Here is a 19380-nt window from a genome sequence, read left to right as displayed (position 1 = left end):
ATTAAAATCTGTCCAGTGTGTTCGCAAAAGCCTGATTAGACGAGAAAATGACCAAAGTTTTTTTTTTTAAGTGAAATATCCCTTTAAAGTTAGAATTTTGAAACGCTTGCCATAGCTATTTTTATTAGGTATTAAACAGGTTTTAAAAGTCCTTCAATTGTGACTTCACTGTCAAATTTCAAAGGGAACACCAAGGCATCTCAAAGGGCACACCAAAGGTGCTAAACACTGCTATAGTAGATACAGAGTGTGTGCCCCCCCCCCCCCCCCCCCCCCCCCCCCCCACACACACACACACACACACACACACACACACACACACACACACACACACACACACACACACTGTAGGGGGGGGGGTATATGAATGCATTACGGAAACCCTGTCTGTCAGTAATGCAGTATCTGTCTGTGATGCTGGAGAGTGTGTGTGTTGTCAATCTGGTTTATTAGTATTACTGTTGTCCCGCCTATAAAATGTAGAGAGGTACGTATGTAGGCGACTAACATCGTAGCAGGCTCATTTTCTCCATCCTCTTCAATTGAGAACGGTAGGTTTGTTTGTTGTTATTAATGCTCATTGCATGCCAGTAATGTCTGTTTCTTAACCTTGTGTGTGGACGGACATCGTTGCATTACATGCGATTACTAGCGTTAGGTTAAAGTACATAGTGTGTGTGTGCGTGTGCGTGTGCGTGTGCGTGTGCGTGTGCGGTGTGTGTGTGTGTGTGTGTGTGTGTGTGTGTGTGTGTGTGTTGTCATCAGTGGGTGGCCTGTTCAAAAAGATAACATTTGTATTTACTGAATCATCATACACAGTAGTGTGTAATGCTATTATACTGATAATTATGATGTACAGTTTAAGCATTTAGCAGACACTCATCCAGAGTGATTTAAGGCAAACACATAGCCTACTGTACATCAAATGCATAGAGACAGTATAGTGCCTAACCTTTGCATGCTTGCATGGTTGTCAAGACTAGGGCAAGTGCTAATTATGATGTTTATTGCATGTATTTGTTGCTTGTTCTGAAAAATATCAATTCAATTTTATTCAAAGGAGCTTTATTGTCATGAGAAAACATAAGTTTACACTGCCAAAGCAAGTGTCAAAATGTATATCACCCAATACTCTATGGAATCTATGAGCAATCTATTGCAATAGGCTATAAATGCTTTTTGGATCTTGGAATAGAAAATAAATCTTCAAATGTACTGTAACTGTCATTAGTTATTTCAACAAACAAATTCTCCTCTTAGTTGTTATCTCAACTTATAGGAGATAACTAGGAGGAAATTAGTTGAAATAATGTGTTTCACTTTAGTTTAACCGCAACGTTTGCAACATTCAGTTGTTTTGTTTTTTGACCGGCCCTTTTTATTATTTTTCCTCCTAATCTGTAGTGTTTGACTTTGCGCAAAGTTGTGGGAAATCATGATGTCGGACTGTGAAGCAGATACTGGGAACAATGCTGATGATGTCGACGCCTTTGGGATGCGATTTTTCTCAACAAGGTTTGTAGGCTGCTATACTCATCTCACACACACACACACACACACACACACACACACACACACACACACACACACACACACACACACACACACACACACACACACATACACACACACACACACACACACACACACACACACACACCCTTGCTTTGTTGTTGATGGTGTGTGTGTGTGTGTGTGTGTGTGTGTGTGTGTGTGTGTGTGTGTGTGTGTGTGTGTGTGTGTGTGTGTGTGTGTGTGTGTGTGTGTGTGTGTGTGTGTGTGTGCGCGCGCAGGCAACTAGGGATGGGACAATATGAAAATGTAATGATTATTGTGACCAAAGAAATTGCAATGATTTACAATATTATCGCAATAATCAAAATATAATGCGTTGCACTGTAAGCTTGTAGATCGGCTATTGTTTGGCAAAGATATTTGGTAGAGACTTAAACCGACTAAACCAGGTCGGTTTAGCAGCTCGGCAAATAAAAGGTGAATTGATCCCAGTCCATGACGGAGGATAATTTCACGATTAAAACCTTCACAATACGATTATTGTGAGTGTTTTTTATCACGATAAACGATAATAACGATTATCGTCCCCTCCCTACAGGCAACCTCAGAAAGCCAAGCCCACAGTCAAGAGAGTGAATGGAGTTGGCCCTGGGACCTCTGACCCCTACCGCTACAACATGGACTACCCCAGCATGGGCACCTGCCTCATCATCAACAACAAGAACTTCAAAGGTAGGGCTGCACCATGTCGGCGTTGGCGGGTGGAAACCTTGTATGTCCAAACCCGTCCATTTTGTATTCATCATTTTAAAAATGAACCAAACTTGTGAAAATAGCCAATCTACAAGCACACAACGTCTTAGGATGTAATTAAATTCAGAAAGAAACCAAAAATACACAGGGAAGACATATTTGCATATTATAACCACAACTGGGCGTCTAGAGCAGTGGTTCTCAAAGTGGATTTCAGGGACTCTGTGGGTTCCTTTATGGGGGTCTAAATTGACCCATACAAGTCTGTAACTTTTAACAGCGTACAAATGGAACCAAATGAACCCTGACGGGTTCATAAAGTTTGAGAAATACTGGTCTAGAGTAATGCAAACTCAATAGTAAAAGTACAAACTATGGCACCACCTCTTTAACATCGAGGCTTTACCAACAGAATCCACAAACCGATGGGTGACATCATGGCTATTTGTATTTTTGTTCACAGGTTTGTCGCGTCGTGACGGCACAGACGCGGACGCTGCGGCTGCGGCCGAGACCTTCACTCGGCTCGGCTACACGATCAAAATGGTTACCGATCAGGAGGCGTCGCAGATGAGAGAACTACTATACAAGGGTATTTATAATAATATTATTATTGTTGTTATTACCATTTAGGCTACTCATTTACTAGGCATGTTGTTGTCTCTATAATACAGTTTGTGGGGCTAACCTGGGAAGGAGAGGTCTGTGGTGGATACACACACACGTCTACCTGTAAACAATGTCTCTTGTCTGTCCTCCATTCCTCCCCCCTACAGTATCCCAGGAAGACCACAGTCACTGTGCGTCGTTTGTGTGCGTGATGTTGAGCCATGGAGACGAGGGGAAGATCTATGGAACAGACGAGCACGTAGAACTGAAAGCGCTGACGGGGATGTTCAGAGGAGACCTCTGTAGGAGTCTGCTGGGGAAACCCAAACTCTTCTTCATACAGGTCAGTCACACACCCGGGAGCAGGACGCTCAAACAGGGTTCCCATGCACACATCTTTACCAATTAATTTCCAAAACCTATGTGAGCATTCCCAAAAAGACAGGTAGTGTATGCCAGTGGTTCTCAACCTTTTCAGACCGTGACCCCGAAATAATCATATTTGAACTGGGGACCCCGGCACCCTGACGAGCACTAAGAGTAGAGGAATTTTGTATAACACGGTTTTATTGTGAAAATAGACGATCTACATGCTCACAACGCCTCGCAACGCGAGGCATTGTGAGCTGGTAGATCTGCTATTTTCACAATTTCCGCCTCTAATATGAGACAATTTGGCCAATGTTTAATTTGTCATTTCAGAGGTATTGACAAAATCAATAACCAAAGACAATGCATAGCTATTTTTTCCAGGACCTTTCAGGACCCCTGATCAATTCCAAAACTATTCCAGTGCTGGAAAAATATTTTTCTGATTTCAAAATATTTCCAGGAATTTCATGACTGTGAGAACCCTGCTCAAAACAACTAACAGCAGCAGAATTCTTCAGGGCCTGAATATCGTCACTGTCGGGCAGAAACCTCGTATCTCCAAGTTTCAAATGTGTACGTTTTTTCGCGAAATAAAGCCCTGCTTCATCATACAAGGCCGTTGCACAAAAGTAGTGAAAACAGCAGATCTACAAGCACACAACGCCTCGCGGTGCGAGGCGTTGTGTGCTTGTAGATCTGCTGTTTTCACTAGTTTAGTTCATTTTTTTTAAATGATAAAAACAAACGGTTTTGGACATACAAGGTTTCCACGCGACAACGACGATATGGTCACCCTAGTTATGCTGTGTTATGTAACCAGCTGCTCTGTGCTTCACCAGGCATGTCGGGGCACGGATCTGGACGACGGCGTTGAGACGGACAGCGACGAGACAGACAGTCGGAGTGTCCAGTCAGAAGACTGCAGGCTTCCCGTGGAGGCGGACTTCCTATATGCTTACTCCACAGCGCCAGGTAACTCAATCAATCAACCAACCAATCAACTTTGTTTGTCATGACCCAACGAACGGGTCCTTCCAAATAAATGTAGTGGAGTAAAAGTACAATATTTGCCTCTGAGGCCGGCTACAGACCTAAAGGCACAAAAACGAGTGCGTTTCGTGGGGGGGAGGCGGGGGGCAGACACAGCACAATGCATTCCAGATGGAAGTCGAGTGGTTTGAAGTCGAGTGCGAGTCGTGTGGTGTTGTGTGGTTGCGTCCAACTTGCTCACGACTCGCACTAGACTTCAAACCACTCGACTTCCATCCGCAATGCATTGTGCTGTCTCTGCCCCCCGCCTCCCCCACACAACTCTCACTCAACTTGTGCGTTCCAGTCTGAGTGCAGCCTGAGATGTTGTGGACTAGAAGTTAAAGTATTGGAAATACTCAAGTAAAGTACAAATACAAATACCTCAACAATGAACTTAAAGGAGGACTTCACCACTTTTCAACCTGTCTTCATATAATAGGTCCTCACTAAAGTTCATGATAAAATAGCACAATTTTTTTCTACTCAGTCTGTGTCTCTTAGGAGAGCTGTGGGCGGGTCACCAGTGACATCATCGTTTGACAGATTTTTTTTTTTTAAACAATATTTTTGAAAGAAATATTTAGATTTGTATTATTGTGAGAACAATGGCTTCCACTTTAACATTGCAACTTTTCAGGAATAGAAAGCCTGCAGTTTCTATTAGCTTCGATTCCCCATTAATGATGTCACTGGTGATGTCACTGGTGATGTCACACCCGTGACTGATTAGAAAAGAAAAGTGCTATTTTATCATGAACATTAGTGAGGACCTATTATATGAAGACAGGTTGAAAAGCAGTGAAGTCCTCCTTTAAGTACAGTATAAGTAAATGTACATACTGTAGTTACTTTAGTTTACAGCACTGTTTCCCTCCAGGAAACACATGACGGGCGATGTGTAACTGCGTAGTGGGCTAGGCTTGGTATGGGACATATGGACAAAAACAAATATCACTATATTCTTTTGACAAAATACCTCAATATAGATGACAATTACAAACATTTTAGTTAGATTTTTACAAGCAAGTGGGCAAGTAATTGTTAGAACACACAGATTTGAATGATAACATAACAGTAATATAAAACTATATAATCAGACGGAGTACAATAGTGTGTTGCTCATAGCAACGGCACTAAAAAATAAATACAATAACAAATCAAAACAAAACGTCAAGGTGTTTTTGCTTTAAAACTTTGAGAAGTGAGTATTCATTGTGACACTGCTGTTGCGTCCATTGATACAAGCGGCAACACCAGAGCCTTGGATAGCGAGTTCTGCCAATGCGGGGTCAGAAACGGCGCCGGTCACGTGGTTCATGTAACTCTAAATGTCACTTTACCATCATAGACTCCAATGCATTCTGTAAACTTCCGGTTCGAGCTTCGTCACTATTCGCCAATAGATGTGTATTTAGAAGACCTGGCCCCATGAAGTGAACTGGAGTGGCGCGACTCTCTCTGAATACAAGGCTCTGGGCAACACATTCAATTAATTGATCATTAAAATCAACATGCCCTGAAAATGCACATGGTCCACCCATGTGACCACTTAAAGGGATATTCCACTTTCAACAGGGAAACACCTTATAGGCTTTTCTCCACATACACACCCATTGTAACTTCAAACTTCATTTTAACCATGATAGATTCATTAAAAACACCCATTATTTTTTCTGGTGAATATGTGAGCAGGCTGCGTCTTTCTTTTCATTTCTTTTTAATAATTATTTGGGAAAATGGAAAAAATGAAATACAAAAAATAATAATTAAAATAAATGAAAAAAAATATCGAAAAAACACGGCCTGCTCACATTAGGAGGGTAGTATGAGTCACCAGAAAAAATAATGGGTGTTTTTAATGAATCTATCATGGATAAAATTAAGTTTGAAGTTACAATGGGTGTGTGTGGGGAGAGGGCCTGGTAACATTTACATCAAATATCTAAATATTGAATGAAGCAAAAAAACTGTTCAGGGTGTTCATAAAAGCCTGATTAGACGATAAAATTACCAAAAGTCTTTTTGAAAGTGAAATATCCCTTTAACATTGTATAAAATGGGGGTGTGTGGTCTAATGATGCAGGGTGGGGGGGGGGTCGTTGACATGAGAAAGCTTAATCACTGCTGCGTGTCGTCATTCTCCAGGATACCTGTCATGGAGGAACTTCTACTCTGGATCCTGGTTCATGCAGGCGCTGTGCACGACGTTAAACGACCACGGCGCGGTCCTGCCGCTGATGCAGATGTTGACCAGGGTCAACGGGAAGGTGGCGCTGGACTTTGAATCGAACAGCACGCAGCCGGGATACAACAGGAAGAAGCAGATCCCCTCAATCGTGTCGATGCTGACCAAAGAGCTCTACTTCCCCACTGTCCCGGCCCCTGTAGTCTGGCCTACTGTAGTCTTTCCACAGGTGCTGTAATTGGGTATATGCATATACGCCATTTTGTTCTAGTTTCGGGTGTCTTTCGACTTCCTTCTTAGGTGTTACTGATGATACTAATTAAGGCTTCTTTGTGCGGTTGGGGCTTGCAGCCACACAAAGCTGGATATTCTATTCTAAACTAGATATTTTTGAAACCGGATAAATAAGAAGATATAATAATAATATGTGGATATCTGAAAAAACAGGATATATGAAATATCCAGCTCCGTCTGGCCTAGGCCTTAGACCAAGGCTACACTAATCTGGATCTTTTTCTAAACTCATATTTTCATATATCCGCATAGAAAAATATCTAGGTGCACACGACAAAAATATCTAGGTCTAAAAAGATCCATGCCTACAGTACATGGATCCACTGGGAATCAGATATTTGTGTAAATCTCCAATTGTTTATCCGGTTTCAAAAAGATCCGGTTTAGCAGCCGAAATCACCAGCTTCGTGTGGCTGCAAGCCCTAATCGCCCAAAGAAAGGTCCAGAGAGGTTCGTGTAGCCTAGTTCTCTCTCTCCTTCCATGAGAGCAGCAGCGTTTGGGCTTTTGCACCTTTTCACCCCACACTAGATTTACCACACATCCACTCACTCACATTACTGATTCTACAGACTCACACACGTTGTTCCATTCTTTGTTATGCTTGAGTCAAGTTGTGTTGTAAATAAAGGTGTCATTGTAGCCTATACACTTTTAAACTAAGCCGTGTGTCTTCCTTTTTGTTATGGCCCATGAGCCAGGTCATAACACCAACTAGTTTGGCTTCGACTGTAGTCTAAGACTTCAATTCAATTCAATTCAATTTTATTAAAGTGTCAAATCATAACAAGTTATCTCAAGACACTTTACAAAGGCTAAAGAGCCATGGGAGAGAGAGAGGAGAGAGGGAGAGACAAGGGAGAGACAAGGGAAAGGGGGGGAGGGAAGGAGAGACAAGGGGCACACGCACACACATACACAGGTCCTGCATGCGTATGCGCAAGAACGAATGAAGCAACGAACGAACGAAGCAACGAACGAACGCCTACACACACACAGGCGCTGCATGCGCATGCGTGTGTAGGGGGGAGGGGAAGGGGAGGGGTGGGGGGAGGTAAGGTGAGGGGGGGGTGGGGGGGTGGGGGGGAGGAGAGAGAGAACCCGAGCAGAACCTGTACCCGTGAGGTACCCCCTCGAGAGAACCCGAGCGGATACCTCACAGGTCTGAGGCCCCCACCCTGAGCAAGCAGGACCCCCAGTTTCATATTCATTAGTCCACATATCCCAATTTGATAGAAATTTGCCATCCCTGTTGGTCCTAGGGGTCATCAATATGTCCGTATACACAGACAGATTTGTGTCTGTGGCAAAGACTTGTCCTGCCAGTGGAAAGTGTTAGATTGTGTTGTCTTGCTACATGACTTTGTATTGTTCTTATTTTCATCATAATCCCCAATTACTGAATTCCAGTCTCCAGGTTTTCTTCAGAATACATTTGACACCGATTTAATATGACACTATGGCACTTTAGGAGTCCAGTAATATGTTTTTAGACTTTTAAAGGACTCCCATTAAATGAGAATTCCGGAATACCTGTTTTCTTATGTTATAATATCCCAGTTATTTCTGGTCCACCGTAGCTCCGATCGAGAGCGGTAGCGGTGTTACCACTCGTTCTGGGATATTATCACCTATCAGATTAAGGTAAGAAAATGGGTAGTCCGGAATTCTCCATTAACTGACTGAGAGTCTACCAATGGAACCTAATGGACACATGCTATGAATGGCTCCAGAGCGGATCCCCAAAGCCGCCCATCAGCGGGGAGAAGGAAACAAGGCTGACCTAATTAAGATCACCTGGCGAAGAACGACCTCTTATTACTGGTCTCCTCCTGACTCCCTTTGTGAGGGTTAGGGTTCATACCCACTTCAGAGCCAGTGTAGATTCTTATGATGTTCTGTTTTTTAATGACATTTAAATTAGTTTGAAAAGCACTGGTTTACACTTTATGCAGATGCTTAGCAAATTGGTGCTGCAATTATCTGTCATCCTACCGGTGATTATTCTATCGATTACTTTTTCTCATTAAAATAATCGAGAAGCGTGTTCTTTTTTATTTAAAAAAATACACTTAATCCAAACAATTAACAACTTGTATCAACATAGTGAAGATATCAGTGACACGTTTTAGTGTCGTTTTTTAAACATTTTATATTTCATTTTATGCCCAAAATAGCAATCAATTATTAATAGATAATTGTATTACATTATTTCTTATTAATAGTTGTTTACAATTGATTACATTGATAAGTTCTATTAACTCTTGCACCCTGACATAAGAAGCAGTGTTATGTATGGCCACTGGGGGGAACTCTCCTCCCAGAGATGTGGTTACTTTCAGAGCTATGGCCTACTTGAGAAAATGTACTTAGTTACTTTACACCACCGTACTTAAGTGCAGTACTTGTTAGTTACATTACACCCCTGCAAGAAACATTTCACAAACAATATTTCTGTATCTTCTCCATGACAAACCTCTTAAAACACTATTAGCTGCATTGTTTCAGTAATATCTATAGCGTTGAATGAAAGTACAACTCATATTTCTTTATTCATACGAATGTGACAGTCAAACAATATGTTTCCAACAGCTTGGGAAAATAACACACTTTTCATTCCTCTACAAATACCCACAAGAGCCCCTGACTAATATGTAACACACTTGAGTAAATGTATTGTCTGAGTTTATGATTAAACATTAACACGTTGCAAGCCGCGGCAGAACCCTCTGAACAGAGGTAGCGCCGAAGAAATAAGCCATTTATTTACAAACATGTTTTAAAAAAACAAAGCCCACATGATAACAACACGTACTGGAGTGCTCGACACAGCGTACATATTCATCCTGCAGAGGTCGGCGATCTTACTTTGGCGAGGCGGAGGGGAGATCAATTCCATTCGTTTACGTGCGGCGAAGCAGGGAAAGGAGCGATAGAGAAGCGGCGCCCGAACGTGATTGAAACCGCGATCCACGAACAGAGACAAAGACCAGCCATCTTGTTTGAGCTTCTTGCTGAGTTTCAACACTGGGGAGAGGATGAGGCTCCTCCTGGCCAGCCATCCATCCAGAATGTGAGTCAACGGCGTGGCCTGCTGGATATTAGGAGTATCACACCCAGCACCAGAAAATGACTGTCAGAGCATATTAACCCTTTCAGATCGCTCCAAAAAGACACAGAGAAGAATTTCCGATGTTTTTTTTTTTTTAATTATAATTTATATCAAAAGTCCGGGAATAGACGGCGTGGCTGATGGGACCCAGTAGGAAGTCCGAGGGAGTACGGCCAGGCTTAGAAGGTGTTAAGATACCCGGAAAGGGAAAAAAACAAATTCAAACCATGAAAAAGAGAAATATTGCATCATTTATTTTACACACCGTGGCTTTGCATTTCAAACATGTAGCACAGGAGTGGGTTATCGCTGGCATATTAAGAGAGATTTTTTTTTCTTCTTTTAATTAAATATTCAAAAAAAGTGTAGTCTGTTAAATTAAGTCCCCTCATTCTGCACACAATTCTATATTCATTCAAACTGCTAACCCTGACTGGGGAGAGAGTCTGGTAGAGTAGATAGGTGGGTTATTGCTCTGAAACTGAGTCGGATGATCATTACATCCCGTTGTGAAAGAAAATATTTCAAAAGAAGAAGACAAAAACTACAGTACAAGTAATGTGTAATGAATAATGGATTGTTGACATGGCACATGACTATCAAGAAAATAAAAAACTTGTCTGTCACAACTAAGTCTGTTGTGAAAGAAAAGATTTCGAAAGAAGAAGAAAACAATTATGTACAGTATTATGTATAATATAATGGAATGTTGATCGCACAATGACTGTCAATAAAAAAATGGCACTTGGTGTCAAAAAGGTTTCCAAATCCTGATGTAGCGCGTGTTAACATGTTTAAGGAGCACGTCTGATCTTCATCGCCATTGTCTTTAGGGAGTATCTATCACCCTTCCACCTGTTCCAGAGTACACCCATTCCACCATGTCTAGCTCCTCCCCAAAGGTAAACACCAGTGGGATGAGCATCGTGACAGTTCTTGTACCAAAATGCACCGGCGTACCAATATGCACAGGGATAGCCCCACTTGTCCTGATCTTTGTCAAAGGTTGAGAATTTCATTCCATTGTGATAGGTCAGTGAGTCTCCTGCTCCTCCATTCTTGAAGCCGGCAACCTGCAACTTGTAGCCCTCAGCCTCAGGACCCACGGAGAAAGTAGAGTAAAAGGCAAAGACTGCGTTTCCCTCAAAGTCCTCCATGTCCACCCTCAGGTGATACGTTTTGTTCTTGGTAAGGAGGTGCATGTTCTCCAGGCCCAGCCAGTACTCGCTCGACGCGTCTCCAAACCCAGCCTTGTACTGAGCCCAGGGTCTGTAAAAGTTCACACTGCCGTCCATTCTGCTCAGGATGACCGTCCACTTCCCTCCATCGGTGTGCATGTCACAGTAGACCTTGACAGGTGAATTAATGGGGTAGATGGTGTACACGCCACTCTCTGCGGAGACAGCCCTTTCGTAGATTTCATCACAGTCCAGAACCAGGTCGAGATCAGAACGAGGAGCAGGGTGGACTGTTACAGCCAGCAACAGGACTGCAACAACAAGTATCTTGAAGTCTATGAATGGCATGTTGTTGTTGTTCAGATCAAAGGTGTGTTGAGTGTATACCGTACTCCGCTCCAGTAGAAGGTTCAATGCAGTCTGTGTTAGTAGAGAACACCCTTTTATAGTTACGAATTCTGACGTATTGACTCCAAAGAGATGGTATGATAGGTAAAGGTATTCTGCCAGCAGACCGGTCTGACCATTGTGGCTGCCAATATATTTCAGTTACAAACAGTAAGTAGGCCTACACACGCATGCACACTTGCGCACGCAAACGGACACGCACACCCCTTTGCGTGTGACCAGGCCTAAAAATGTCGTCCTTTTAGGGGCAATGCCACTTGGCCTTTGTTGTTTTTTTTTTTTTTTTTAGCACACAAAGGCCGAATGCCAGGGCAGGAAGGCCCTGTCCCACATTGTGACTGGCAGGCTCCAGTAATAATCAATGTGCAGGTGTTGATAGGTGACCAAGCTAGACTGGACCACACTGGACACAGCACTGCTCTAGCAGCACGTGAATACATTATGGGCTAGGATATCCTCCTAATAGTTGGCTTTCCATTGTAAATCTCTCTCATAGTCTCTTGTCCTGCAAGATGTTTTTAAGCCTGTTATAATAACAAGAGAAATATCCCCTAGGCAACAAGCAGGTTACTAACAAAACGATAGGCAGTATTAAGTGACCTCAAAGCATTTATTAGCAACCTAAGTAGCTCAAGTTGCTATTAACCCCCACGCCTGCCCGTCCCACATTGTCCCAAAAAAACTGTACTTCTGTCCCTCAAATGACACACACACACGCACACGCACACGCACGCACACACGCACGCACGCACGCACACACACACACACACACACACACACACACACACACACACACACACACACACACACACACACACACACACACACACAAACAAATATGCCAAATATACCTATACCCCAACAATGCATTCCCCAAATTGTGCAAACACCAGCACTCACTCATTTGGATTATTGTCCAATGGTTTGCTTTTAGTGAAATTACAATTGGTCCAAAATAGAGCTGCACTTATTGCTCTGTGCCGTCCAATTGTTTTGTCTCTCAGACGAAACAAATCGCGGAACGGAGCGAACGGGCTGGCACCCAGGCTAAATTGACCCAAACAAGTCTGTAACTCTGACAGTGTACAACTGTGACGGTGTACATGTGTACAATGTCGGGGGGACCTTGAAATTTGAAAGTTTGAGAAACACTGATCTAGAGTCCTGGCTATCCTGTATGGCCGGCTGGAGATTAGCTCTGATGGACACACCGAGACACCAGACTTGTTCATTCATCACAAGGTCTATTCACGCTTCTCATCTCAAAAGGTTTGAGAACTAGGCATACTGATTTGGAAGGCATTTGTAGAAGAAGGGTGCTCTTAAATGACAACTTTAGTTTTTTACAACAAGGGTTCATATTTTAGATTGTAATTAAAGAATAGAAAAGATTAGTGTTAAAATTATTTCATTTACTTCTTTCTATTGTTTTCGAGATTCTTATTTCAGTGGTTGGGGGCATGCGTACAATTGGCTAAATATGTCATTTTACACAGAATAAGCCCATTCCCAACCTTTCATGGTTGGACGTGACTTATGGGGGCTAGAAGTGTTACTGTAAATAGCAATAAAGAAACTGCTAGCTTATTGTGTCTAAAAAGACATATTTAGCCACTTGTACGCATGCCCCCATGCGTACGCATGCCCCACATTTTAGCACGGTAAACACGATAAAACAATAGAACGAAGCAAATGAAAACATTTTAACTCTCACTTTTTCTTTTCTCTAATTACAATCTAAAATATGAACCCTTGTTGTAAAAAAAATAAAGTTGTCCTTTAAGGGTTAAGAGCAGGGTAAAACAAATAAGACATCATTCAACGCCCATCAATTTAATGAACTTCCTTACTGGAAACTCTCTGCCTGTTTTTGGAATGTGAACAGGCAGAGGATTACTGCACATCATTCCAAACATGTGCGGCAGAAGGTGTAGGCGTGTAGCCGGCCATAGTTGAATGATTAGACAGGGGTGTCGCACCAAATTCTGGGCCCTAGGTACAAGGATTCACTCACATTTTGTGCTTTAACTATTGAATAATAACAGATATACAAGCTCACAGCACGCTGCGAGCTTGTAGATCTGCTATTTTTGAGAAATCATGAAAATTAAAACCTCAGTCAGTAAGTAAGTAACTCAGTCCCACTCTCCCAGTCTTGGAAACCCTTAACCCAGAGGTCCCAGGTTCGATTCCAGGCCCCGGCAATGTGTCGAAGTGTCCCTGAGCAAGACACTTAACCCTTACATGATCCCAGAGACACTGGCAGTGGTGTAAAGTAACTAAGTACATGTACTTAAGTAACATTTTGAGGCATTTGTACTTTACTTGAGTATTTACAATTTCCAATACTTTAATTTCTACTCCACTACATCTCGGATCCAAATATTCCACACTTTTTTTAAACACTTTGGTTAGTTACTTTTCAGTTATAAATAAATACACATTAAGCACTTTAGGCCTATTTTATACCTAGGCTATTTGAAAATAGCTGATCTAGAAGCTCCACAATCCATCTAAAATGCGACACGTTGTGGGCTTGTAGATATGCTATTTTCAAACATTTTGAACTTTTACTCTAGGCACTTTAAGTACACTTTGATAACAAATAGTTTTGTACTTTTACTCACGTAGGCTACATTTTGAATTCCAGACGTTTACTTGTAACAGAGTAAATATTTTCTATATTGCTGTATTGATACTTGTGCTTTCAGGGGAGAAACACCCATTTTCAATATTGAACTGTCATTAATATACCTTAGAGGAGTTTTGTGGAAATAAGAAAAAAGTTCCCCCCCTTCTGTGTTGCAAAAAACTGGAGGATTGATTTGGGGGGTTGTATTGCTGTGATTTCATCACGGTGTACTTTGTTTGAAATCAATCAAATCAAATCAATTCTTCCCAGGAGCAGTATGGGTTAGCATACACAATAATACATTGTTCAAGTTCCTGGTAACACCCCATGTTTAATGAACTTCCTTACTCTCTGCTTTGTTTGGAATGTGAACTGACAGAGGATTACTGCTCTATTATTACTGACAGGAGCCATGATTGACAGCTCATCATGTTGCATTGTGACTCGTGGTGGGTTTGTAGATCATCTGTTCATTGGCGAAGATATACTGTAAGTACAGACCTCTGGGGCACTCAACGAGGTATATAGGTTTTAAATGTTCAAGTGTTCAAATAACGTATTATATACAATGAAAATTGGAAAATCAAAACATAAGTGCCAGAACCGTCTCTCTTTTTTCCCCGCACCACTCCTCCCACAGTTTTGGTGGCACGCACTTTAGCCATAGGTCAAATCAACTGGCTTCATCGGGAATCAAATCCTTGCATTTTGCTAAGAAATACGTTATATTGTTTCATTAATATACATTTATTGTTGAATACATTTTCTCCATTGACTTTACCGGTAATTAAAAATTATTAAACTTTTCCCAAATATGGAGATGACATCATAGATCGCATGGGACTGACACAGAGGGCCGTATTTTGATTGTCTCAAGTACCAGCTCTTATGCCTTAACTTAAAGGCCTGTCCAATGTGTCCATACTGTCTCCGACCACCAGCTTTTCGTCAGAGAGTTCCGACTTTTCGATGTGCAGCTTTCCGAACTCTAATTCAAGGCTAATGCTTTTCAGAAGATGAACCGGACATTTCCGACGAAATAGTTCGGTGGTCGGAGTCGGAGACAGTATGGACAGGCATTTAAGTTAATAAGAGCTGGTACTTAAGACAATCCATATAGAGCCCAGAATATATAGTAAATATAGATATCACCACTGTGGCATTATAAGAAGACACAACCTTTTTACGTTTGAAGATTGTGTGAGTTTTTGTACAACCAAACTGGTTTTTAAATGTCTACATAATCATGTCTCGCCTCTGTTCTCTGGACTGATACAGAGACGTCCAAGCCCTGGTAGAGCAACACGAGCTTCAACAAATGGTGACTGTATTGTTCCCACCTGCAGTAACTCATTTGGACAGTCTGCCTTCTCAGTTAAGGGGGTAGACCTTTGGAACTCCTTGCCTACCGTTTTAAAACTAGAGACGGATGGTAATGTTTTTTACAGAGGACTCAAGTTATGGTTGAAATCAAATCAACTGTGTTCACATGAATAGTTTCTGAATTTCTACCTGCTGTGTGACTTGTTTGATTATGGCTATTTATGATGTTGTATGTCTCACAAGCTGAAGGGTCAGATTGTGGTATGATAGTTCTTGTTTGTACTTGTTAGATTTGATTATTGTAAAATAGAAAAGCCTCCTGTGGACAGGTGATGAGAATTAGTACTTGTGCTAAAATCACTTATATCAATGCATCTGGTTCGTCCAATGTGATTGTGATGTCCATGTCAAATAAATAAAACATAAAATAACATAATGTCCATATGGGCTTTCCAAGATATGGGCTTGATATTCATGACATCAGGGATCTCCATATATGGGCATAAAAGGGACAAGGACTGACAACTGACCTTATATGGCCATATATGGCCATTAATTTATTTGTGAATTAATTTTCCCCATATCTAATTAATATTAATTAATTTACCGAATGTCTGTCCGTCAGCCGTCTGTCTGCATACTGACATCACTGATACTAAACAAGGTATTAACAATGCCATCACATTAGAGACTGGCTTAGACACAGAACACAATATATGGGCATAAAAGAGTGCCAGCCAGACAGACGGATACAACAGGTATTGCACAACTAGGATTCCTTTAACTGAGGTAGGGTTGATGTGGGGATGTTTATTCTTCCTCAGATGTCTGTGCTACAACAAGGAATGTCAACACTCTTTTGATATTGTCACTCACTGATAGTACTGCTGTTCTGATGTGGTTCTGGAAATTAAACATAATATATGTACACTAATTATATGACATTAGTAAAAATTACAATAAATTAAAAATGATTTACACGATAGGAATGAAGTAGCCGTATACTCATGACCCAGTGCATATTTGTAACAGCAAGCTTATTCTGTAACACTCTATTTTTGCTAGGCTATTGTGGCAGTCATTGTTCTAATCATTTTGTGTGGATTGTCTATATGTGGCTTTTGAAATGCAGATAATGTATAAGCATATAAATAACCACATTTATAATTTAATTCATAATCAAAATCAACTAAAAAGTATCAAAATCATCCCAATTTAAGTTGGTATATGGCCATTTACGGTTTAAAGCGGCCATTTTGAATTTAGTAAATTACAGAAATGGATTCAGCATCTTCAATAACCCCCAAAACCACTCCAATATTGTTCAAATCGTCCTATCAGTTTTTGACATCATTATCCATATAGGTGATTATGCTAATTAAAGCTTATTATGCAAATTATGCAAATTGCTCAACATACACAAGTTAGCATCTGGCAGTTTCTACATGCTGGGGACCCATACTCAACATTTCTAACATAAAACTTTAGGGTACTCAAAATGTCCGGGTTCACATTTTGGCTACTAGACTATGAGGACAGAAGGAGATCAAGTTCTACCAGCTAAACCAGTGGTTGTTTGGCAATGGTATGGTAGCTAGTGGTGGTTTCCAAAGCTGATCAGGTTTTCTCTGTTGATGAGAAAGTCACGAACATGTAACAATGGAAAGAAATACGCACCCTACAAGCTTAACTTGATTTGATTTATTTGATGAAATAATTAAATGTTAAATGCTTCTCACGGAAGCATAAATGCCAATGGAACACTGGAACAAGGCGACTTGACAAAAATATATATAGGCCTACATAATGAGCGATTAATGAAGCCATGCCAGGAATTGAATTAAATGCAATGTCACAATAGTTTAATGCGAAGACACCTACTGTAACTTTGATCAGAGGTTAGCTAACTTACGTGAATTAATGTCCTACTACCTACCATTCTATGTCACACAAAAGTAGCACAAATAGCAGTTTTTCACTGTGGTCCCTCGCATGCCGACGACTTGAATTGTGTCATTGTCTGACCACACCAAATACACTCCATGAATCTGTTGTGTGCGATCGATGGTGGCTATTCTGCCCCACAGGCCCCGGTCTGGGTTCTCCATCACACACCCCCGGGACACAGACTAGAATACATACTGTATGTTAACGTTTTGTTGCCAAGCTCAACGTTGGGCATTTAGACCTATACATGGAGATATGGAGCGAACCTGTTTGGCCTAACATGGAGATGTGGAGAACACTACATATGGAGATAGTCCATTAGTGGTGGGAATTTTCGTTCATTTCCGTGAACCGAATCATGGTTCGTTCGTTCACAAGATAGATTCGGTCATTATCGTTCAATCGGTCGTTCACAACTTTCGGGAAGCGGGGGGGGGGGGGGGGGGGGGGGGTATTGGAGCCGGCGTTGAGACGGTCGCCACATCATTCTCGTTCAGAGCCGTGACCGATAATCAGTCGAGTTCAGTCAGTCAGTCAGTCAAGCACAAGCAGTCAAAAACACACGGCTCTTTCCTCTCTGCCTGACTGTTTCGGTCAGATGACAGACTCACGCCTGGCCTGCCTGCTGCCTATAATGTGAACGTGACCTGACGAAGATGATGTATTGATTGACACGCTCTATCATTATAAAACGGCCAACATAAAGCGCAAATTAACATTTCACCCGTTCAGAGAATGAACGATTATCCCTTACTATTAGCATTGCGTTCACACTTCATGAATTAACATGACACTGGCTCAATGGTCCATTGTATGAGATGAGATGTGTTACTATAGGCTACTTGTAGGATAGATTAATGCCATAGTGTTTTCTATGGCGTATCTTCTAGCATTCTTTTGTATAGAACTGTACCGCTTTTTTTGCAAACTTAATACAGTAGTCAGTCAGTCAGTCAGTCAGTCAGTCTGCAGTCTCGTAGGGTAGGCTAGTAATCAGGCTACTAATTAGAACATCCCGTTCAAAGAATGAACGATAACACCCTTTTCACTCGCAGTCAGTCAGTCGGTCTCGGTCAATCAATCATCAGTCACAACTCTTCTCGCGGTCGGAGGCACTCTGCTGCTCCGTAACTGTAGGTCCCTGATTTCTGTTCCACACCCCCACGCACACACAGTCCTGCTTCTCTGAGGGAGAGCCCGCCTCCAGCCCACTACAGTGTCTAAGGAAAGAGGAACGGTGGAAAGGAGGGACGGAACGGTCGGTCGGGTCTGTCTTCTCTTGTGAGATACGTTGAATGAACCGTCTCTCTCTCTCTCTCGTCGCATTTGCAACTCAACGCCGTGAACGGTTGAACGGGTCTTTTCCGGATGGTGACCCGTTCGATCTCGTTCACCATAAAGATCCGTTCATTTGAACGGGTCATTCATGACCGACACATCACTATAGTCCATTCCATCATGTCATGTGGGACTACCGTCATAGACAGTAGCCAGTTGTTAGGCCGGAGTCAATGGCAACCAGGTATGAACGGCATACGTGTCAGACTGACATCACCAATATGATTCCATAGACTCGCCTCCAGTCGACTACAGGGAGAACCACTAAGCTAAGCATTGCAATAACTAAGCTAGGCACAACACTCCAGATAGAGGATTAGGCATTGAAGAGTCTTAAAAGAAGTCCTTCAGAGGCTATATGTAATGTTCAAGGAAGGTTTCTTGGTTCTAGGGCGATGAGACACCCTCGGAAGCTTGTGTGTCAGGTATTGCTCCAGGCCTGATGATTTTCATCTGGCCGCCCCGTTACAGCTTATTTGTTGCACTTCCTCTCCATGCTTGATGATTTCCACCTGGCCGCCCCGTGTTGGATTTAGGGAACAAAAAAAAGCAGACGCGACCGCGGTTTGCTATAACGCTACTGACCACTAGTTGAGCAACTTACACAGTATAGCTTTAAGGCATAAGAGCTGGTACTTAAGACAATCATAATAGAGCCCAGAGAGCCAGTAACGGTCCGTCACA

At 41.9% G+C, this 19380-nt stretch overlaps 2 protein-coding genes across 2 annotated transcripts; one reads left to right on the top strand and one right to left on the bottom strand.

The window, feature by feature from the left end:
- Positions 1-1438: 1438 nt before the first annotated feature.
- Positions 1439-6704, top strand: LOC308297449 (caspase-3-like; the record flags this gene model as incomplete). Its single annotated transcript, XM_080740855.1, has 5 exons — positions 1439-1515; positions 2114-2247; positions 3045-3220; positions 4089-4221; positions 6427-6704. The coding sequence occupies 5 exons, from the start codon at positions 1439-1441 to the stop codon at positions 6702-6704; spliced, it is 798 nt and encodes a 265-aa protein (XP_080596981.1).
- A 3960-nt stretch (positions 6705-10664) lies between these two features.
- On the bottom strand, positions 10665-11396 carry LOC308297448 (microfibril-associated glycoprotein 4-like; the record flags this gene model as incomplete). The annotated part of the gene is made up of 1 exon (XM_080740854.1): positions 10665-11396. One exon carries the CDS (start codon positions 11394-11396, stop codon positions 10665-10667), a length of 732 nt encoding a protein of 243 aa, XP_080596980.1.
- Positions 11397-19380: the final 7984 nt, after the last annotated feature.

The sequence above is a fragment of the Nannobrachium achirus genome (genome assembly GCF_963921795.1).
Source record: "Nannobrachium achirus genome assembly, chromosome: 13".
NCBI classification, from domain to species: domain Eukaryota; kingdom Metazoa; phylum Chordata; class Actinopteri; order Myctophiformes; family Myctophidae; genus Nannobrachium; species Nannobrachium achirus.
Note: the sequence above shows the minus strand (reverse complement) of the source record. Positions and strands in the feature narration are given on the sequence as shown.